We start from the raw sequence: 16,579 nt of genomic DNA, 5'->3' as shown, positions 1-16,579 counted from the left end.
TGTTAATAGTACTATGATGTCACAGAATCATAGAATTGTTGGAAGAATCATAGAATTGTTGGAAGAATTGAATTCATAGAATAGAAAGGTTGGAAAAGACCTTTAATCTCATTGAGTCCAACCACCAACCCAGCACCACCACCATGTTCATCACTAAACCAAGTCCCTAAGTGCCATATCCACATTTTTTTTGAACACTTCCAGGGATGGTGACTCCATCACTGGAACTCCACTGCCTTTTCCAATGCTTTACAATCCTTTCCATGAAAAAATTCATCCTAATATCCAATCTAAACCTCCCCTGGCACAGTTTGAGGCTGTTTCTTCTCACCCTGTCAGTGCAGGCATCCAGCTTCCTTCTAGGTCTGGGTAAATTCCTGGTTGTGACATCCATAGAGAAGAACCGTAAGGACACAGATCCTAAAATTTCAGCTCTCAAATGGGGGAAAATAAGAAAAGATGGGGCTCTCCATGAGCCTGTTCTGCTGCATGTGTCCATCACAACTTGTGCTCAGTCCTTGTTTTTGGTTGCTGTGAAGGATCAGTTTCAGCTTAATCAATGTGCAGACACAGGGGATTTCTTTTGGAAATTATTTATTTCATTTATTTATTTATTTTTAAATAAGCCACTGGTCAGATGGTGTGGGCATCAGGAGATTTTTGCCCTAACAGATCTTTTTTCCTGCTGCCAGTACAGTCATGTCTGAATCAAAACTTCATTATTGACAACTTTTAAATAAATACACATTTTTCTTCAGTCAGAAGCTCTCTTTGAGCCAAACACATCTGAGATCTTAGCAAAGTAAAATACTCTTTAAAAAAAATCTGAACATGAAAAATAAGAAAAACAGCAAAAATATAAAACCTTTCCCTAAAAACCAGCATTTGTCCGTCCATAGGTGAGGACATTGTGATCTGTGATTGAAGATGAGGAGCCCAAAAGGCTGGAAGTGACCACACATGGCATCCTCTGTCCATCCCTCCCCCTTCCCACCCTCCAACTTCCATGACTCCTCCTTTCCCGAGACTCAACTCGCAGCCTCTCATCACTGCAAAGTCAAGCTGGAGGCAAAGAACTCAAATAATTTTCTTTTTATTACAACGTCCAAAGTGCTTCTGCTGCTCACATGATCTTTTCTTTTGCCTGTCTCATCCCAACAGCCCTCTTCACTCAGGAACTCACCAGGTCTCTCCTGTGCCACTTGACTTTAACCCTTCCTTCTCCTGTCCAAGGAACACTGTGCTCACAGACACCTTAGGCTGGGAAATACTCTGTGGATGCCTTTCCCCGGGGAATGTCATCTTAGTCCCCACTTTCTGCATCTGCTGTTTGTTGGAGAGGTCCAAAAGCAGTTGAAAAGATGGGAAAAAACATGAAGAAATAAGCTAAAAAATGTATAATCTATTTGTCCCGTCTCCTGAGACTGAATAACTAATTTTTCTGTGCTTCTCAGCCTTCCCCAGCTCCTTGCAGGCTCCAGATCCCCTCTTTAATTACCTTGTGAGCCCCTTCAAATTCCCAGGAGGTTTTCCAGACACTCTCCCCTCTTTCCCACTTATCCAAAAAGTTACCAATCACAGATGCAATGTCCTGGGCAGTGTCTAGATGCCCCATCTCTGAGAAGCATCTCCCCACCCCTCCTTGCCCCAGCAGCCCGTGGAAAGAGGAGCAATCTCTCCTGATCACATCTTGGTGAGGCGCAGGACGTTGAGGCGCACGGGCAGGAACGTGGCGCCGGAGGCGTACTGGATCTCCCGCAGGACGCCTTCCCACTTCTTCTGCTCCTCGTCGTACCTGGGGAGAGACAGGCAGATAATGGTGAGGAAAGGGCTCCTCTCCCTCCCTCCAGCTGCTCTCCGTAGGGGTGGCAGCCCACAGGACTTATTTGGCCACAAGAATTCGTGTGAATTTCTGCCCTGCTTTGGGGGACGTGGATATCAGCACGTGGTCCTGCAGGGGAGGGGATATTTTTCTTCTGGGAGTTGGGTTGATGGCACCAAGGCGAAACATCCATGGTGAAGGACAGCAGGATCCTGCTGAGGGTGCCAGAGCACTGAATTGAGGGACAGGAGCAGCCAGTGCTGCACTAGCAGCCGTCACTAAAGTACTTTCTGCCCACCCCTCTTGCATGTAAGACTATCTGCTTCCTAATCCAGACTATCTGCTTCCCAACCCAGACTCTGCTTCCCAACCCAGACTATCTGCTACCCAACCTAGACTCCCTGTTTCCCAGCCCAGACTCCCTGCTTCCTAACCCAGATTCTCTGCTTCCCAACCCAGATTCTCTGCTTCCTAACCCAGACTCTGCTTCCCAGCCCGAGCACTGGCTGTTCCCAGGGAGAGGAAGCATTGCACAGATGCTGCTCCACACCAAAGGAGAGTCTGGAACCAGCTCCAGGCAAAATGTCAATGCACAACAAAGCCAAAGGAGCAAGTTTTCCCTGGTCTGTTGCTGCATGAGGCTGGGAGAGATCACTGAAGCACCAATGTGCCCTCCAGCATGGCACAGGGCAAAATTCCCAGACACTGAGTGCTGAGCCTGAAGCCTGCAACCTCCATCTCACACTGACGGCATAAAAACAGACAGAAACGATCTATTTCATCACTAACATCCCTCCCCTGCTCCCTGGGACAGCTCTGGGAAGGTTTGTCACCTCCAGACGTCGTTGAGCTCCGTTGGCACCAGCTCTCCCGACTCGGTCTCCACCGTGGCGAAGCCCCCGAGCAGGTAGAGCACCCCAGAGAGGCTGACCAGGCTGGCAGAGCTGCGCTCCTGGGGGAACTCAGGGAACGTGTCCCACCTGCCACAGGAGAGAGGGGACAGGTTCATCACAGAATCATCACAGAACCACAGAATGATGAGGTTGGAAGAGACCTCCAAGATCATCGAGTCCAACCCATGCCCTAACACCTCACCTAGACTCTAGCACCAAGTGCCATGGCCAGTCTTTTCTTAAACACATCCAGAGGTGGTCATTCCACCACCTCCCTGGGAAGAGCATTCCAGTACTTCATTATTCTTTTGGTGAAAAATTTCTTCCTAATATCCAACCTGTACCTTCCCAGACATACCTGGAGACTCTGTCCTCTGGTTCTGTCAGAGACCAACCCCACCTGTCTGCAGCCTCCCTTCAGGAAGGTGTGGGGAGCAATAAGGTCACCTCTGAGCATCCTCCAGGCTAAACAACCCCAGCTCCTTCAAACGTTCCTCAAAGTTAGAGCAAAGTCCTGGCCACCCCCACGCTGAGGATGGCCTCAATCAGGATTCAACAGCTGAGCTCACCATGGGACAGATCCAGTTGTGCAGGTCTAGGTGGGATGGGACCATACCCTGGCTGTTTTCAGGGAAACTGCTCCCATCATCATCGTTCATCTTCATTTTTCTTTGGGTGCATGGGCCAGTATGTCCCAGTGCTGGGGCAGCAGCTGCCAGGACCTGTATCCAGGTATCCACCCAAACTCAGAGGGTTCATTGTGTTGAGCGAAGCCCCAAGGAACCCAAGGATGGCACAGTGGGTGAAACCACTTTAAGGATGAACCTGAGATGATCCCCAGCTCAACCACAGTGGCTTTGGTGATGACCAGCTCTCTGAGGAACCACAGAACCCTAGAATGGCTTGGGTTGGAAGAGACCTTAAAGATTATCCAGCTCCAACTCCCCTCCCATGGTATAAACTGGAAGAACTGACATCAGGAGCCACAAACAAACTCCAGGATGGTTGGAACTTGCTGAGCCTACACCTGCACCTACTCCTGGTGTAACCACAACTCAGGACATACTTGTTGGTGGCAATGTCATAGACCTCCACAGAGTTGGTCAAACCAGAGTCGGTGACACCAGCTGCCACGTAGATTTTGTCCTTGTGCACGGTGGCCCCGAGCAGGGAGCGGGCAGTTTTCATGGGAGCCATTTCCTTCCACTCAAACTTGGCTGGGTTGTAGACACACATCTTCTTCAGGCACTTCCTGGAGAAAAAGGAGAGGGAAAAGGAGCCTTGATTGCTTGCCAAGGGGTGGCTTTGCCCTGCAGGGGTTTGGGGGTGTCTGCTGGGAAGAAGGTGGGGTCTCTAGGTGTCAGGACCCAGCACATCCCTCTGTCTGTCCTGAGCAGCCCAGACCCCTGCCAGGGGGCTCAGGGACCCTGGCACAGAGCCCAAAACACCTGTGGGTTTGATTATGACCCGTGGAGCAAGTCACCAACCTTAGATGAAGATCTGCAAGCCATGACAAATTAAGTAGAAAAATAGTGAAGTTATCACGGGGTGGAAAATTAGATTTTAGGGGTTTTGGTATGGGGGTTCAGGAGGCAAGATGGAGGGAACTGGGTGTGTCCAGCCTTTCTCCTTCTTCTTCTTGGCCTCTGTCTTCTACTGTGTTGGTGGCACTTTTGGATTGGTTTAGAGTAGAAGTTCACTGTCTAACATAGGTGATGGGTATTGGAAAGGAATTGTAAATATTGTACACGTAGGTTTTAGTATAAAGACATAACACTGCCCTGGGGCAGGCAGAGTGCCTGAACTGTCCTGCTGGATGGACCTCGGCAGGGCAGGAGAAAATTTTTTATAGATAAGAAACAATAAACAACCTTGAGACCGAGAAATGAAGAGCCCTGACTCCTTCTTCAAGCGCCAGGCTGGGAAAAGAGACTTTCCAACTTTTCTTGGGGTCACTCTGACAAGCTAAAGATCCCGACATCTAGGGAGAATTTTGCTCCTTCACATTGGCATGAGGGGAGGAACACACCCCATTTGTTGGATGTGAACCCAAGGATGTCCCTGCCTGGGGTCACCACCTGTGTGTTACACATCCCCTCCTGCTGTATCTTTGTTCAGGAGTCCTGAGAGCTCAGCTTGGTGCTCACACACCTGGATACAGGTCCAGGCAGCCCCTTAGGACCTCTCACAGCCACCAAGTTTTATTGCTCCTCATCCACTGTGATGCTGCAGAATATCCTCAGTGATGTTCCTGTGGCCAGGTGGGCAGTGTGGGGATGTTCACACCTTTCAGACCATAACCCATCCTGAGCAGGACCAATCCTTGCTGGATTGTGGGATGTTTGCTGTGCAAACAGCCACATCTGTGCCCTGCAGGGCAGCCACTGTGATGCTCCTGAGAGAGGCTTTTCCTGCTGAGCTCATCTCCTGCAGGAGGGCAGGATGGGGTCAGGGCGGATCAGGTTTTTCCCTCCTGTTGCAAATACACGTCTGGATTTGGCTATGGTGACCACTCTGTTCCACAAGGCCAAGACAGGACACCCTAAAAGTGAAGGGGCTTCTTGCTCTTCAATGCGTCTCCTAGTCTTAGTGACATTTATTTCTTTGTGGTTTGATTTGGAAGGATCTTTAAAGAGCATCTCATTCCGACCCCCATGGGCAGGGCCACCTTCCACTGGAGCAGTTTCCCTCAAAGCCCCCTCCAGCCTGCTTCCAGGGATGGGGCAATGCATTCTCTCTCCTGTAAGGACACTGCCATCATCTTCCTGATGTCCCTGTTGGCCTCCTAAGGTTTTGGAAAGGGCTGCAAAGTGAGCAGAGAGGGGAGGATCTACATCTCCCATGCCATCCAGCCCTCCTTGAACCAGGCTGAGGAGGTCCCACTGGTTTGGGGGATTGGCTCCTTGATTCTCCCTTGCTTTTTTACTTACTTGTCACTTCCTTTGCCCCCAATGACGTAGACAAGATCCTTGTGTGATACCACTGCGTGGCCATAGACTGAGTAGGGAAGGGGATCAGCCTCACCCCATTTGAAGGACCTGGAAAAGATGGGAAAGAAAAATATGGGAAATAAAAATATGGGTCAGAAAAAGGTGGGAAGCAAAGGGATTTGTAGCTTGCTGGATGGCACCTAGAGGACATGGCATTTCCCAGACCTAGAGGTGAGCACAGGGTTGGACTAAGTCTCAGAATCACAAGGTCTGCAATAGGGCAGGCTCAGAAAATAAATGTCTAATAATCCTAAAAATAATAATAGTGATCCTAAAAATAATAATAATGATCCTAAAAATAATAATAATGATCCTAAAAATATTAATGATTATCCTAAGAATGGGTGACAGTAAAATAAGCAGAGTATTTATGCTAATATCCATTATTTTCTTGAGGTCTTCAGGTAGGGATAGGAAGCAGTAATGACCCCTTGAACCTCTTTTTCTCCAAGCTGAGTCTCCTCAGTTCTTTCAGCTGCTCCTGGTGCTCCAGACCCTTCCTCAGCTCTGTTCCCTTCTTGGGGGTCACTCCAGCTCCTCAATTTCCTTCTTGTCATGAGAGGCCCAAAACTGGATGCAGGATTTGAGGTGCAGCCTCACAGTGCCCAGAAGAAAGGAATAAACATTTCCCTGGTCCTGCTGGTACATCTAGGATGGATGGATGGATGGATGGATGGATGGATGGATGGATGAATGGATGGATGGATGAATGGATGATGGATGGATGGATGGATGGATGGATGGATGGATGGATGGATGATGGATGGATGGATGGATGGATGGATGGATGATGGATGGATGGATGATGGATGGATGGATGGATGGATGGATGGATGGATGGATGGATGATGAATGGATGATGGATGGATGGATGGATGGATGGATGGATGGATGGATGGATGATGGATGGATGGATGATGGATGGATGGATGGATGGATGGATGGATGGATGGATGGACACAATCCACTGGCCCTCTTGGCCAGCTGGGCACATGGCTGGCTCATGTTCAACCAGAATAATAACAAAAAAATAAAACCAGAGATAGAGTGGTGCTGATCACATCTCTACCAGTTTCAAGCTGACACTCAAACCACCCGCAAACACTTAGTGGGGACAGACAAATTCTTTCCCAGAGTCTGCAGGGGCAGAAAAATGCCCTTCTCTGTGGGAATGGAACTGGTTTCAAATCTCTGCCTATAAAACAGACTTGGTGGCACACACACATAAATATAGACCAAGCAAAGGCTTGTTGGTGCCTGCTGCTCTGTCTCTTTGGAAGTTTCTGTCTCCTGAGAGAAGAACAGGATGGTGCCTTTTAATAAAGCTCGTGAGCTAGCATGGGTCAGAGCCCATTTTCCAAAAATAATTGGATATTAAGCCTGATTGCAATCAGGATGAGCCATTCCGTGACACATCTGAAAAATTTAAAAACAAGCTTTTCTGTTCAAACCTCTTTTGGTGAGACCACAGTGAATGCCACTGATCCTTTAATCAATTGGCAAGAGCAGGAGATTCAGCAGAAGAAAAAAACACCTCTGTACATCTCTCACATGAATGTCTACTAATACCAATCCCAGAAAACAAAATATCCCCATAAAGGCTTCCCTCTCCAGGAGGCTCAATAAGGGAGCAGATGGAAGGAGACAGCTCAGAGCCCCAGGGCACAGCTTGAGGGCATTCCCAGCATCCTCATACAGAGTTCAAGCCCTTCTCCCAAATATTTTAACCCCTGGCAGCTGCTCCATTTCTCCTCTATCCCCCACCACCCCACGCTCACACTGGACACTCACAGGCGGTCGTAGCACAGCACTGAATCCAAGGTCTTCTCTCCCTCCTTCAGCTCCTTCCCTCCAACCACAAAAATTGAGTTTTCTGCCTCCCCCAGGCCAAAGAGGCAGCGAGGGGAGGGCAGGGGGGGCATCCCCAGCCAGTCTGCATCCAGGTGGTCGTACTGGAAAGGAACAAATGGTCATTAGTGTGTGTCCTTTCGATCAGCAAAAATCAGGGTCCAGAGGTGGAGGACAAAGTGTGTTCCCATGTGCAGCTTGGTCACTTCAGCAGCACTCCCTGCAATGCTCCTGTGGCTGTGCCTTTGTCAGCCTGAGCAGGATGGAAGACCTGAGAGCAAACCCAAGGCACAATTTGTATGATAAACCTTTTATGATAAGGCGTAAGAGCAGAGATGAGTCTGCAGCAACATTTTCTGCTCTTTTCATCAAAGCCTGGACCTTACAGAATCACATTAAAGTTGGGAAATGCCTCTGGGATCATTGGGTCCAACCTTTGACCAGTCACCTCCTTGTCAATTCCATGGCACTGAGTGCCACATCAGGCCATTTCTTAAACACCTCCAGGGATGGTGACTCCACCACATCCCTGGGCAGCCCATCTCAATGCCTGACCACCCTTTTCAGTAAAATAATTCTCCATGATGTCCAACCTGAACCTCCCTTGGTGCAGCCTGAGGCCTTACCTCTCATCCTGTCCCTGTTTGCCTGGGAGAAGAGGCCAACCCCACCTGCTCCAGCCTCCTTTCAGGGAGCTGTGAAGTGATAAACTCTCTCCTAAATTTCCTTTTCTAACTTGGAACAAGCTTGGTCATCTTTGGGTGAAGGACTTCTTGCTGCACTTACAATGGATGGCTCCTGGGACTGGAGGAATGGAAGCATTTCAATCCTAGAAATTTTCCTGAGCCTTTTCACGCATGGAACACCTCACAGTATTTCATCCTGGCATTTTCCATCTCTGCCAGGTGACAGGGTGCTGCCAGCAATGTTGACTGCACAGATAAAGTGTGCCAGAGCAAGCTGCTGGATCAGATCACCAAATCCTTGGACATTTGTAGATCAAGGCATTGCCTCGTCTCCCACCCAAAAAAAAAGTTTTAAAAAAAGGAAAAATTCTTACACTGAAGACTCTGAGCACTGTGGCTTAATGGGAATTGAGGAAAAGAAAATTATTATATCTTGGTAGAGGAGGGAGGGATGTCTTGCAGCCAGTTTTGTGGGACTCAGGATGGAGCTGTGACGCAGCACTGCCTGGAGCATTGTTTGCCATGGGCTCAGGCCAAGGAGCCCCAGCCTGATGGGTTGGCTCCAAAGGCTCGCCCTCAGCTGGGTGCCTGTGGTTTTTTTCCCTTTGTAAGCTGTGCTCCACACATGTGTTATTTATAGTGCAACCCTGAGCAGCTCAGTCATCGGGGTAGTTCCTGCCTCTTGATGGATTCAGCATTGTTTTCGAGTCATAAATCTTGCAAGTGACAAAGAAAGGATACCCTTTCCCATCTGAAATGTCAATGGAATCATTTTACTCCTGCCAAAATCTGCAAGGCCCCTAGGATTTATCAGCATTTTTATATTTTGGTGCCTGTCCTTAAATCTAAATTATCCCCGACCTAATGCACCTGGCTTCAGCAGGGGGAATGTGAAATTTGGGGGGATAGAAAGAGTCAGAAGGTGTAGGGAGCTGTGGCACAGTGGCTTGTCATAGAGCTGCATGTCTAAATGTGTTGTTTGAGCTGAAAAAAAGGGCTCAAACCCTCTCTTGTTCATACAGCAACTGTGAGCTACATAATGACACTGATGCAATAAATTAAACATCGCAAACTGATGGCACTGTCCAGTCCCAGGGTTTGTATGATTCTCCCAAGCATGAGTGATATGGTGATGTGTGAAGAGATTCTTGTGGGGAAGAGCTGAAACTGGCCCCACGATGCTCAGGACATTTGTGGCAAACTGGGAGCTGATTAGAGAAATCTTGCTGTTTGCAGCTTACAATCATGGAGTACTTTGGGGAGAAGGACCACCAAAGGTTTTTCATCCAACCCACATGTTCAAAGGGCAACAGGTTGAGAGTTAGAGCAGTTTCCCAGGGCTTTGTGTAGTCAAATATGAAATGTTTCCAAGGATGCTGCCCCACCTCTGGAAGTGTTCAAGGACAAGTTGGATGGAGCTCTGAGCAGCCTGGTCTGGTGGGAGGTGTCTCTGCTCATGGCAGGGGCTTGGAGCTAGGAGATCTTCAAGGTACCTCTCAAGATTCCATAAAATGGCCTCCCAGGCCATTCCATGATTCTGTGACCTCTCTGGACCCTGGTCCTCCTCTGCTGGGAAGATTGAACTTTAGGCACAGGTTTGGCTGAATGCATTGCCCTGCTCTTCACAGGTAACTGATGGGGCTGCCCACACCACTGTCATCCTGGACTGTGCACTGTGAAGGGCTGTACCTCAAACAGGACACCCCCAGCACTTCCTCAGCTTTCCCACTCCCTCCTGCTCTATAAGGCTGGGGTTTCCTCCTCCTGGTTTCTCATTCCCTGGGCTTCACCTGGCCTGCACAACCCCCTGCCCCTTGTCAAGGGTTTGGAGCTTGGTCATCTTCAAGGTCCTTCTCAAGATTCCATAGAATGGCCTCCCCTATCATTCTGTGGAGGTTCTGTGACCTCTCTGGACCCTGCTCCCCCTCTGTTGGCAAGATTTACCTTTAGGCAAAGGTTTGTCTGAATGCATTGCCCTGCTCTTCACAGGTAACTAATGGGGCTGCCCACACCTCATGGACTGTGCACTGTGACAGGCTATCTCTCAAACAGGACACCCCCAGCACTTCCTCAGCTTTTCCACTCCCTCCTGCTCTATAGGGCTGGAGTTTCTTCCTCCTGGCTTCTCATTCCCTGGGCTTCACCTGGCCTGCACAACCCCCTGCCCCTTTCCAGGTGAGGACAAGCCTGGTCCCTGCAGGATGTGCAGCAGCCCCACTGATGGGGGCAATGAGTCAAGGCAGGGATCAGGGCTCTGTGTCTCAGCTTGGCAGCCACCTTCATTTTATCCTTTCTGCCTGGAGATGTTATTGTTTTTCCCAGAAGATGCGAGCCTGAGACATGTTATTGTTTCTTCCCAGAAGATTTGAGCCATGGAGAGGAACAAAAAAAAAGGATTTCTGGGTATGGGAGGAAGAATAGAGGATTTACTGGATTCCTTGGGGTCAGGAGGAAGGGCAGGCGCCTTGTGTTAGCTGTCTGCAGGGAAAGAAATCTGGGCTGCAGCCCAGGCTGGGGCTCAGATTGCCTGCACAGCTCAATCCAGCCACAGTTGGGTCATTGCTGAGTTAGAACAGCCCCTTTCCCTGAGGGTATCCCCAAAGACAGCTTGAGGTGGTTTCCCCCTCTCAGGATGGAAGTGGTTGAGGCTCTGAGCTGGCCCAAGCCCAACTCCAGGGGCAGGAGCAGGGAATGGGGCCGTGTTGGGGGGCAGGGACATGCCCTGTGTCCTTGGGGTGTTTGCTCTGTGGCTGCAGCTGCTGCTGCTCCTTTTTCAGCACCTGGCAGCATCACCCTTGGCTTTTCCTGGGGTTCACAACCAGGGAAGGCAGGGGATGCAAAGCAGAACCTTTGGGTTCGTGGGTCTGATGCCACAAACCTCCCAGTTTGTGAACCCTGTGGCAGCCAGGGCTGGGCCAAATTCACTGTTCTAAACAATCCTCTCCTCTGGATTTGGATCAGGAAGGCTCATTCCTGTTTCCTACTCCTTCAAACCTTCTCCCTCAACTACCACAACAACCTCTTGTAGTGTCATCCTTAAAAATAAAGGGAGAAGAATCTCCAGGAAAGCAACTCAGATCATTCTCCTTCATTTACAACTTTAACATCACATGGCAACAAATATTATGGGAGCTAAAGCTTGGTGATGTTCCCAAGTGGTCAAAGAAACAAAAGAAAGATAAAGGTAGTACCTGTAGGAAGTAGGAGCTCATGGGATCCTCTTTGTTGTCCTCGTTGTAGTACAGTCCTCCGACAATGAAGATCTGATTCTCTTTGGTCACCAGACTGACGTGGTTCTTTGGGATTTGAGTAGACAGGGAGGCAAAATAGCACTCGTTGGCACTGGGGTCATAGGCCACTGCTCCACTGTCGCTCACCATGAAAATAAGGTCCTGGAGGAACATCCCAAAGCGCATGGTGTCATTCAAGATCCCAGGGAGAGCATCCTCCTCCGTATCCTCCCCTTCATCCACAGTGCCATTGACAACATCCTCCTTTGCCTGATTCTCACTGCTCTTCTTCACTTTCTTCTTCTTCACCACGGTGAACTTGCCTTTCTGGGCGTCCTTCACCATCTGCAGCTTCTTGAGCAGCTCGGGGCTGGACTTGACCAGGGCGTGCTTCTCCACGTGCTCCCTGATGAAGTCGCCGGGCATGAGTCGAAAGCGGACGCTCTCGAAGATGACAGGCAGGGCCTTCTGCCGGCTCTCGCGCTCCTTGGCCCCCGCCCACTTCATCACCACCTCGAAGACGCTCTCCTCCTTCTCCACGTTGAGGGAGTCGCTGGAGATGACGGCGATCAGCTCGTCGGGGGAGAGCTGGTAGAACTCCTCGTCGCGGGAGACCAGCGCGAAGCGGTCGCAGATGAAGTCGCGGGCGGCCACGGCCAGCCGGGCGCAGTCCAACATCAACCCCAGCCGGAAGATGGCCAGGCAGTTGCTGAGGCAGAGCCTCTTCTGCAGGAAGGACACGCACACCGTGAAGATGGAGGGGATCTGGAACATGTTGGCCACGGAGAAGATGTCCTGCACGTTCTGCTCAGTGATCTCCAGCTCAGAGGTGTAGATGTAGTGCAGGATCTTGCCCATGACGTCTGGGTCAACATCTTCCAGGCTGACCTCCCTCTTCTTGCTCTCTTCCATGTCTGAGAGGAACATGGCCCGGAAATAGGGGCTGCAGGCTGCCAGCACCAGCCGGTGGCAGGGAAACTCCTTCCCTTTCACTTTTAAGACACAGTCCAGAAACTTATTATGGTCCAACATGTCTTTGAGTCCGTCCTGGAGAAGAGTTTGCTGGTAGAGACGCAATTCCTCCACTTGATCAAGAGGCAAACCCATGGTGGCGAATAACCGCTCGTTCTTTGCCCCAATCCTTCTTTTATGGATAAATATTGGTGGCCGTACCTAAACCTGAGTAAAGAAAGCAGAACTCTCAGCCTCACGGGCTTCCAGACCGCTGGCACACCGGGAGTGTGAAACCTTGCTATGCTCCCAGCTGTCTGTGCACTTCAGCTTCCAGCTTTATATATAGACACAGCTCTGCAGGGCTTAGGGAATCCATAGTGCAGCATGTGTAAGCCGATCACCCTTTAATATGACACATTGGACAAGGAGGAAGGGAGGGCGGCTGGGGGAACAGCTGTAATTCCAGCCCCAGGAACTCAGGAAGGGTCTGGCAGCTCGTGAGTCACCGCGGGGAGAGCAGCAGGTTTGGCTGCTGTGACACCATGGGTTTGGGAAGAGGGCTCTGGGTGAATCTCACAGCCCAATTTGCTGTTTGGGTCATGGGTGGCAAGGCTGGGGCTTCCTCCTGATGATGCTCTGAAAGTGCTGGACTTTTAGCTGTGCTATGAATAGGCCATGAAGTCAAAGCTGGAAGGATGGATGTGCTAAGGGAAGGTCTTGTGTGGGCTTTGTGGCATCCCCAGCTCCAGCCAGCTCCAATCCAGGCCTGCTTTGTACAGGTTTGTCCTTTGTTCTCCTCTGGAGTCACTTTTCAGGGGTCTGGAAAGAGGTGGGAAATGGAGATAGAGCTGTTTATTTACAGCCCTGTGTGGGATACACCATCTGAGCTGGAAGTTTCTTTAAAATCTTCACTAAAGCAGGAGATTTGAGGGTGGTGGGAGAGGAATGGCTCTTTTTCCCTGCAGTAGGTGGTGGAGTCACCATCCCTGGAGACATTAAGGAAAGACTGGGCCATGGTCTGGTTCAACCCCAGGTTGGAGTCAACCCCAGAGCTCTTTTCCATCCTCACTGGTTCTGTGACTCTGTCAAACATGCACATGGGCCCCAGTGGCACAGTCTGTGGGCACTGGGCACCAATGAATCCATCCTGGTGACAGAGAGAGTGTCTGAGGCTGGATAGAAATAAAGGAAATGCAGTGGTGGGCTTCAACTCACAGATTGAGACATCTAAACACAAATAGCTTCTTGTAAACTGAGAGTCTCCTGCTCAGGCCTTCTGGTTCATCAGTCCCCTCTGGATGGAGTCTAGAGGCACAGCAGGACAACCTGCCTGGCCTGGAGCTGATGCTAAGCTCTCCAGCAGCTTTTGTGTCCTGCTTGCCTACCCATGGATGTCCAGGAAGTCCCCTGGGCCCTGAAATGGCCAGTCCATGTCCAGCTATTCCCACCGAGCTCACAAAGAAGCAAATTAGTTTTGACAGACATGGGCGAGCAGAGTAGCTCTAATTATTTATAGCCATAGTAAAACTTGCACGTGAATCTGTTTTATCTCTTGCTGTGGACCCTCTGGGCTGTCTGACACTCAGTGATGGCACAGATTTAATTAACGATTTAATTAAGCCTATGAAAAAATATTAGCCATTATTCTTGGTGTGTTTAAAGCCGCACAGCCCCTTACCCTGGCAGGGATGTAAAATTTATAAAAATTGCCATGATGGTTATCTCTAAGAGGGAGGGAGCTGTACCAGTATGAAGCCCTTCTGCACTGGTGTGGTTCCAGCAGCAGCTGGGAGGTACCAACAGAGCAGAGAAATAATCTCAAGCTGTTTTCAGAGCTCCCATCATCCTGTGCTGCTCATCTGTGCCAGGACCAAGCTCCCAATGCTGATCTTTGAACTGGGTCCAAGTCCAGGAATTTTTGCTCCCTGACATCTGGAGCTGGACATCCCCTCCCTGCCCTCTCTGCATCAGCTCTGTGCCATCCCAGGTTTAATCCTGTGCTGTTGTGCCACCAGCTGGGATCTCCCCCCCTCGCTCTGCCTTTAATCTCCCGTCAGCCCTGCCTTGTTTTCCTTTTCGTGCTGCTGCCAGCTGAGTGTTGCTTCCTTATCCCCCACTCCATGGAGTGCCACTGCTAAAATTCAGCTGCAGCCCTTCCCAGAGGAGCTGGGTGCACTGTGCCCCAGGTCTGACAGGGCCACAGCCAGGGATTTCCAATCACCAATGGATTCCCACAGTCATTAAAGGTGTCCCCAAGTGAACAACAGTCCCCCAGGACATGGGAGTGGGTGGAGGTCCTGGTTTCATCTGGGAGAGCGAATTTTCTGTCGCAGACATCTTTTAGGAAAAATCCTTTCCTTGGGATTTTTTCTCCTGAGAAGCTGAGAGGCCTCAGGAACAAAATGTAAACAATGGTTATCTGCTGCTGTGGAATGCAACAGGTGCATCTGGGATTGGTCTCATAGAGTTGTTTCTAATTAATGGCCAATCACAGCCCAGCTAGCTCAGGCTCTCCATCCGAGACAGAAGCTTTTGTTATCATTCCTTTCTATTCTGTTCTTAGCCAGTCTTCTGATTAAACCTTTTCCTCTATTCTTTTAGTGTAGTTTTAATGTAATATATATCATAAAATAATAAATCAGCCTTCTGAAACATGGAGTCAGATCCTCATCTCTTCTCTCATCCTCAGACCCCTGTGAACACGGTCACAATTTTCCTCCTCCAGTGCTGTGTTTTTCCTGATTTAGGATGAGGATAATGCTGATAACTCACTGATATTTTGGCTCCTGCTGCCATCCTCACCCTGAGTCAAGGATTTTCCATCTCTCACACTCTGCCAGGGAGGAGCTGCACCAAAAGCTGGGAAGCAGCGTGGCCAGGAGAGCTGACCTGAGCTGGCCAGAGGGATATTCCATACCAGAGAACAACATTCCCAGGATATAAACTGTGGAAGTTACCCAGAAGGGAGCCAGTTTGCTGTCTGGGGACAGGCTGGGCATCAGCCAGTGTGTGATGAGCAATTGTTGTGCCTCATTGTTCCTCTTGGGCTCTGTTGCTCTTTCTCCTCTCCTTGTCATTATTATCATTGTTTTCTTTCAAATGTTAAACTCTTCTTATCTCCACAGATTTACCTGTTTACCTTTTCTTTCTGTTTCTCCTCCTTATGGGGTGAGGGGGAGTGAGTGAGTGAGAGAGAAACTGTGTGGGATTAAACCACAACAGTGAGGATGCACAGATACATCCTGAAGGGAATGCAGTGCTGCAGGATCACTCCCACCCCTACAAAATGTTACAAGGAAAAAAAAGATGGATGAAGGAATTTCAGCCATGTCAGGCTGAACAAGAAAGTGTCCAGTGTAAGGCTGTTAAGTGGGATTTGTAATTACATTTAAAAATTTGCTTTTCTTGGCTTCTTGGTAGAGTTTTGTGAAGTGGCAGGCAATAATCAGAGCAGATGAGTGGATAAATCCCATCCTACAGTGGGATTCAGTGCAAGGCTGAGCTGGTTGAGACAGCACCAGGGGGCTCAGACCTCCTGGGCTTGTCAGAGCAGCAAAAGCTGAAGGGAAAACTCCTGGAAAAGGAGGGCAAAGCCCAAATTCTCCCGTGAACTGTCTCTAACAGATCACTGGCTGGGTTGGTGTCTAAGATTAGCTCCTTCTGGCAGCTTCAGCAGATGCAGCTGCTGGGTAAATATAGGCTCTTAGTGAATGGGCTATTTTCTGTGCTGAAGTGTCCCAGTCAGGAGGGCAGTGCAGAGTCACTGGGCTCTGCCATGTGAGTCACCCACTTGGACACTGGAGGTGACTCTGTCCTCCCAGGCAGCCACAGAGCCTGACTGAGACACCACAGGGACAGAGCCCTTGGTGACAGCAGCTCAGGGAGGAGCCACCTGTGCAGGGACACCCCCACAGAGGGCAGGAGATGAACCCAACCCTGCAGGAAGCACAGGGTGGCAGAGCTGGTTTGATGGAAAAAGTAAATCTGAAATAATGGAGATACCACAAAACATCTGTGAAAAGTCCAGCAGTGACAGATGTGTCAAAAAGGGATGTGACAAGGTGCCACCAAGGCCCAATGCTTGCCCCTTACTCCCAACATTGTTGGGAGGCTCCCAAAAGTAAAACCAACCTGGCTTCTAACCCAAAACCCACAC

General features: G+C 49.7%; 1 protein-coding gene across 2 annotated transcripts; it reads right to left on the bottom strand.

Annotated features, from left to right (window-relative positions):
- Positions 1 to 635: 635 nt before the first annotated feature.
- KLHL40 (kelch like family member 40) lies at positions 636 to 15,338 on the bottom strand. Of its 2 annotated transcripts, XM_058813536.1 has the most exons (7): positions 15,309 to 15,338; positions 11,431 to 12,549; positions 7,497 to 7,657; positions 5,646 to 5,753; positions 3,782 to 3,967; positions 2,656 to 2,802; positions 636 to 1,795 (listed from the first exon to the last, which is right to left on the bottom strand). In XM_058813536.1, the coding sequence occupies exons 1-7, from the start codon at positions 15,336 to 15,338 to the stop codon at positions 1,684 to 1,686; spliced, it is 1,863 nt and encodes a 620-aa protein (XP_058669519.1). In that variant the 3' UTR covers positions 636 to 1,683. The 2 variants fall into 2 exon arrangements, with proteins under 2 accessions (XP_058669519.1, XP_058669510.1); XM_058813527.1 differs by lacking the exon at positions 15,309 to 15,338 and having other exon boundaries at positions 11,431 to 12,576.
- Positions 15,339 to 16,579: the final 1,241 nt, after the last annotated feature.

The sequence above is a fragment of the Ammospiza caudacuta genome, chromosome 1, assembly GCF_027887145.1.
Source record: "Ammospiza caudacuta isolate bAmmCau1 chromosome 1, bAmmCau1.pri, whole genome shotgun sequence".
NCBI lineage: Eukaryota > Metazoa > Chordata > Aves > Passeriformes > Passerellidae > Ammospiza > Ammospiza caudacuta.
This window is presented reverse-complemented; position numbering and strand designations above follow the sequence as displayed.

Excerpts from the sequence above, each read along its gene's own strand:
- KLHL40 (XM_058813536.1), bottom strand. The coding sequence starts at position 15,338 with ATGGAATATCCCTCTGGCCAGCTCAGGTCA. Across the intron at positions 12,550-15,308 it reads CCTCTGGCCAGCTCAGGTCA|GAATTGCGTCTCTACCAGCA; the intron begins GCTCTCCTGGCC and ends GATCAAGTGGAG. Across the intron at positions 1,796-2,655 it reads GAGCTCAACGACGTCTGGAG|GTACGACGAGGAGCAGAAGA; the intron begins GTGACAAACCTT and ends GTCTCTCCCCAG.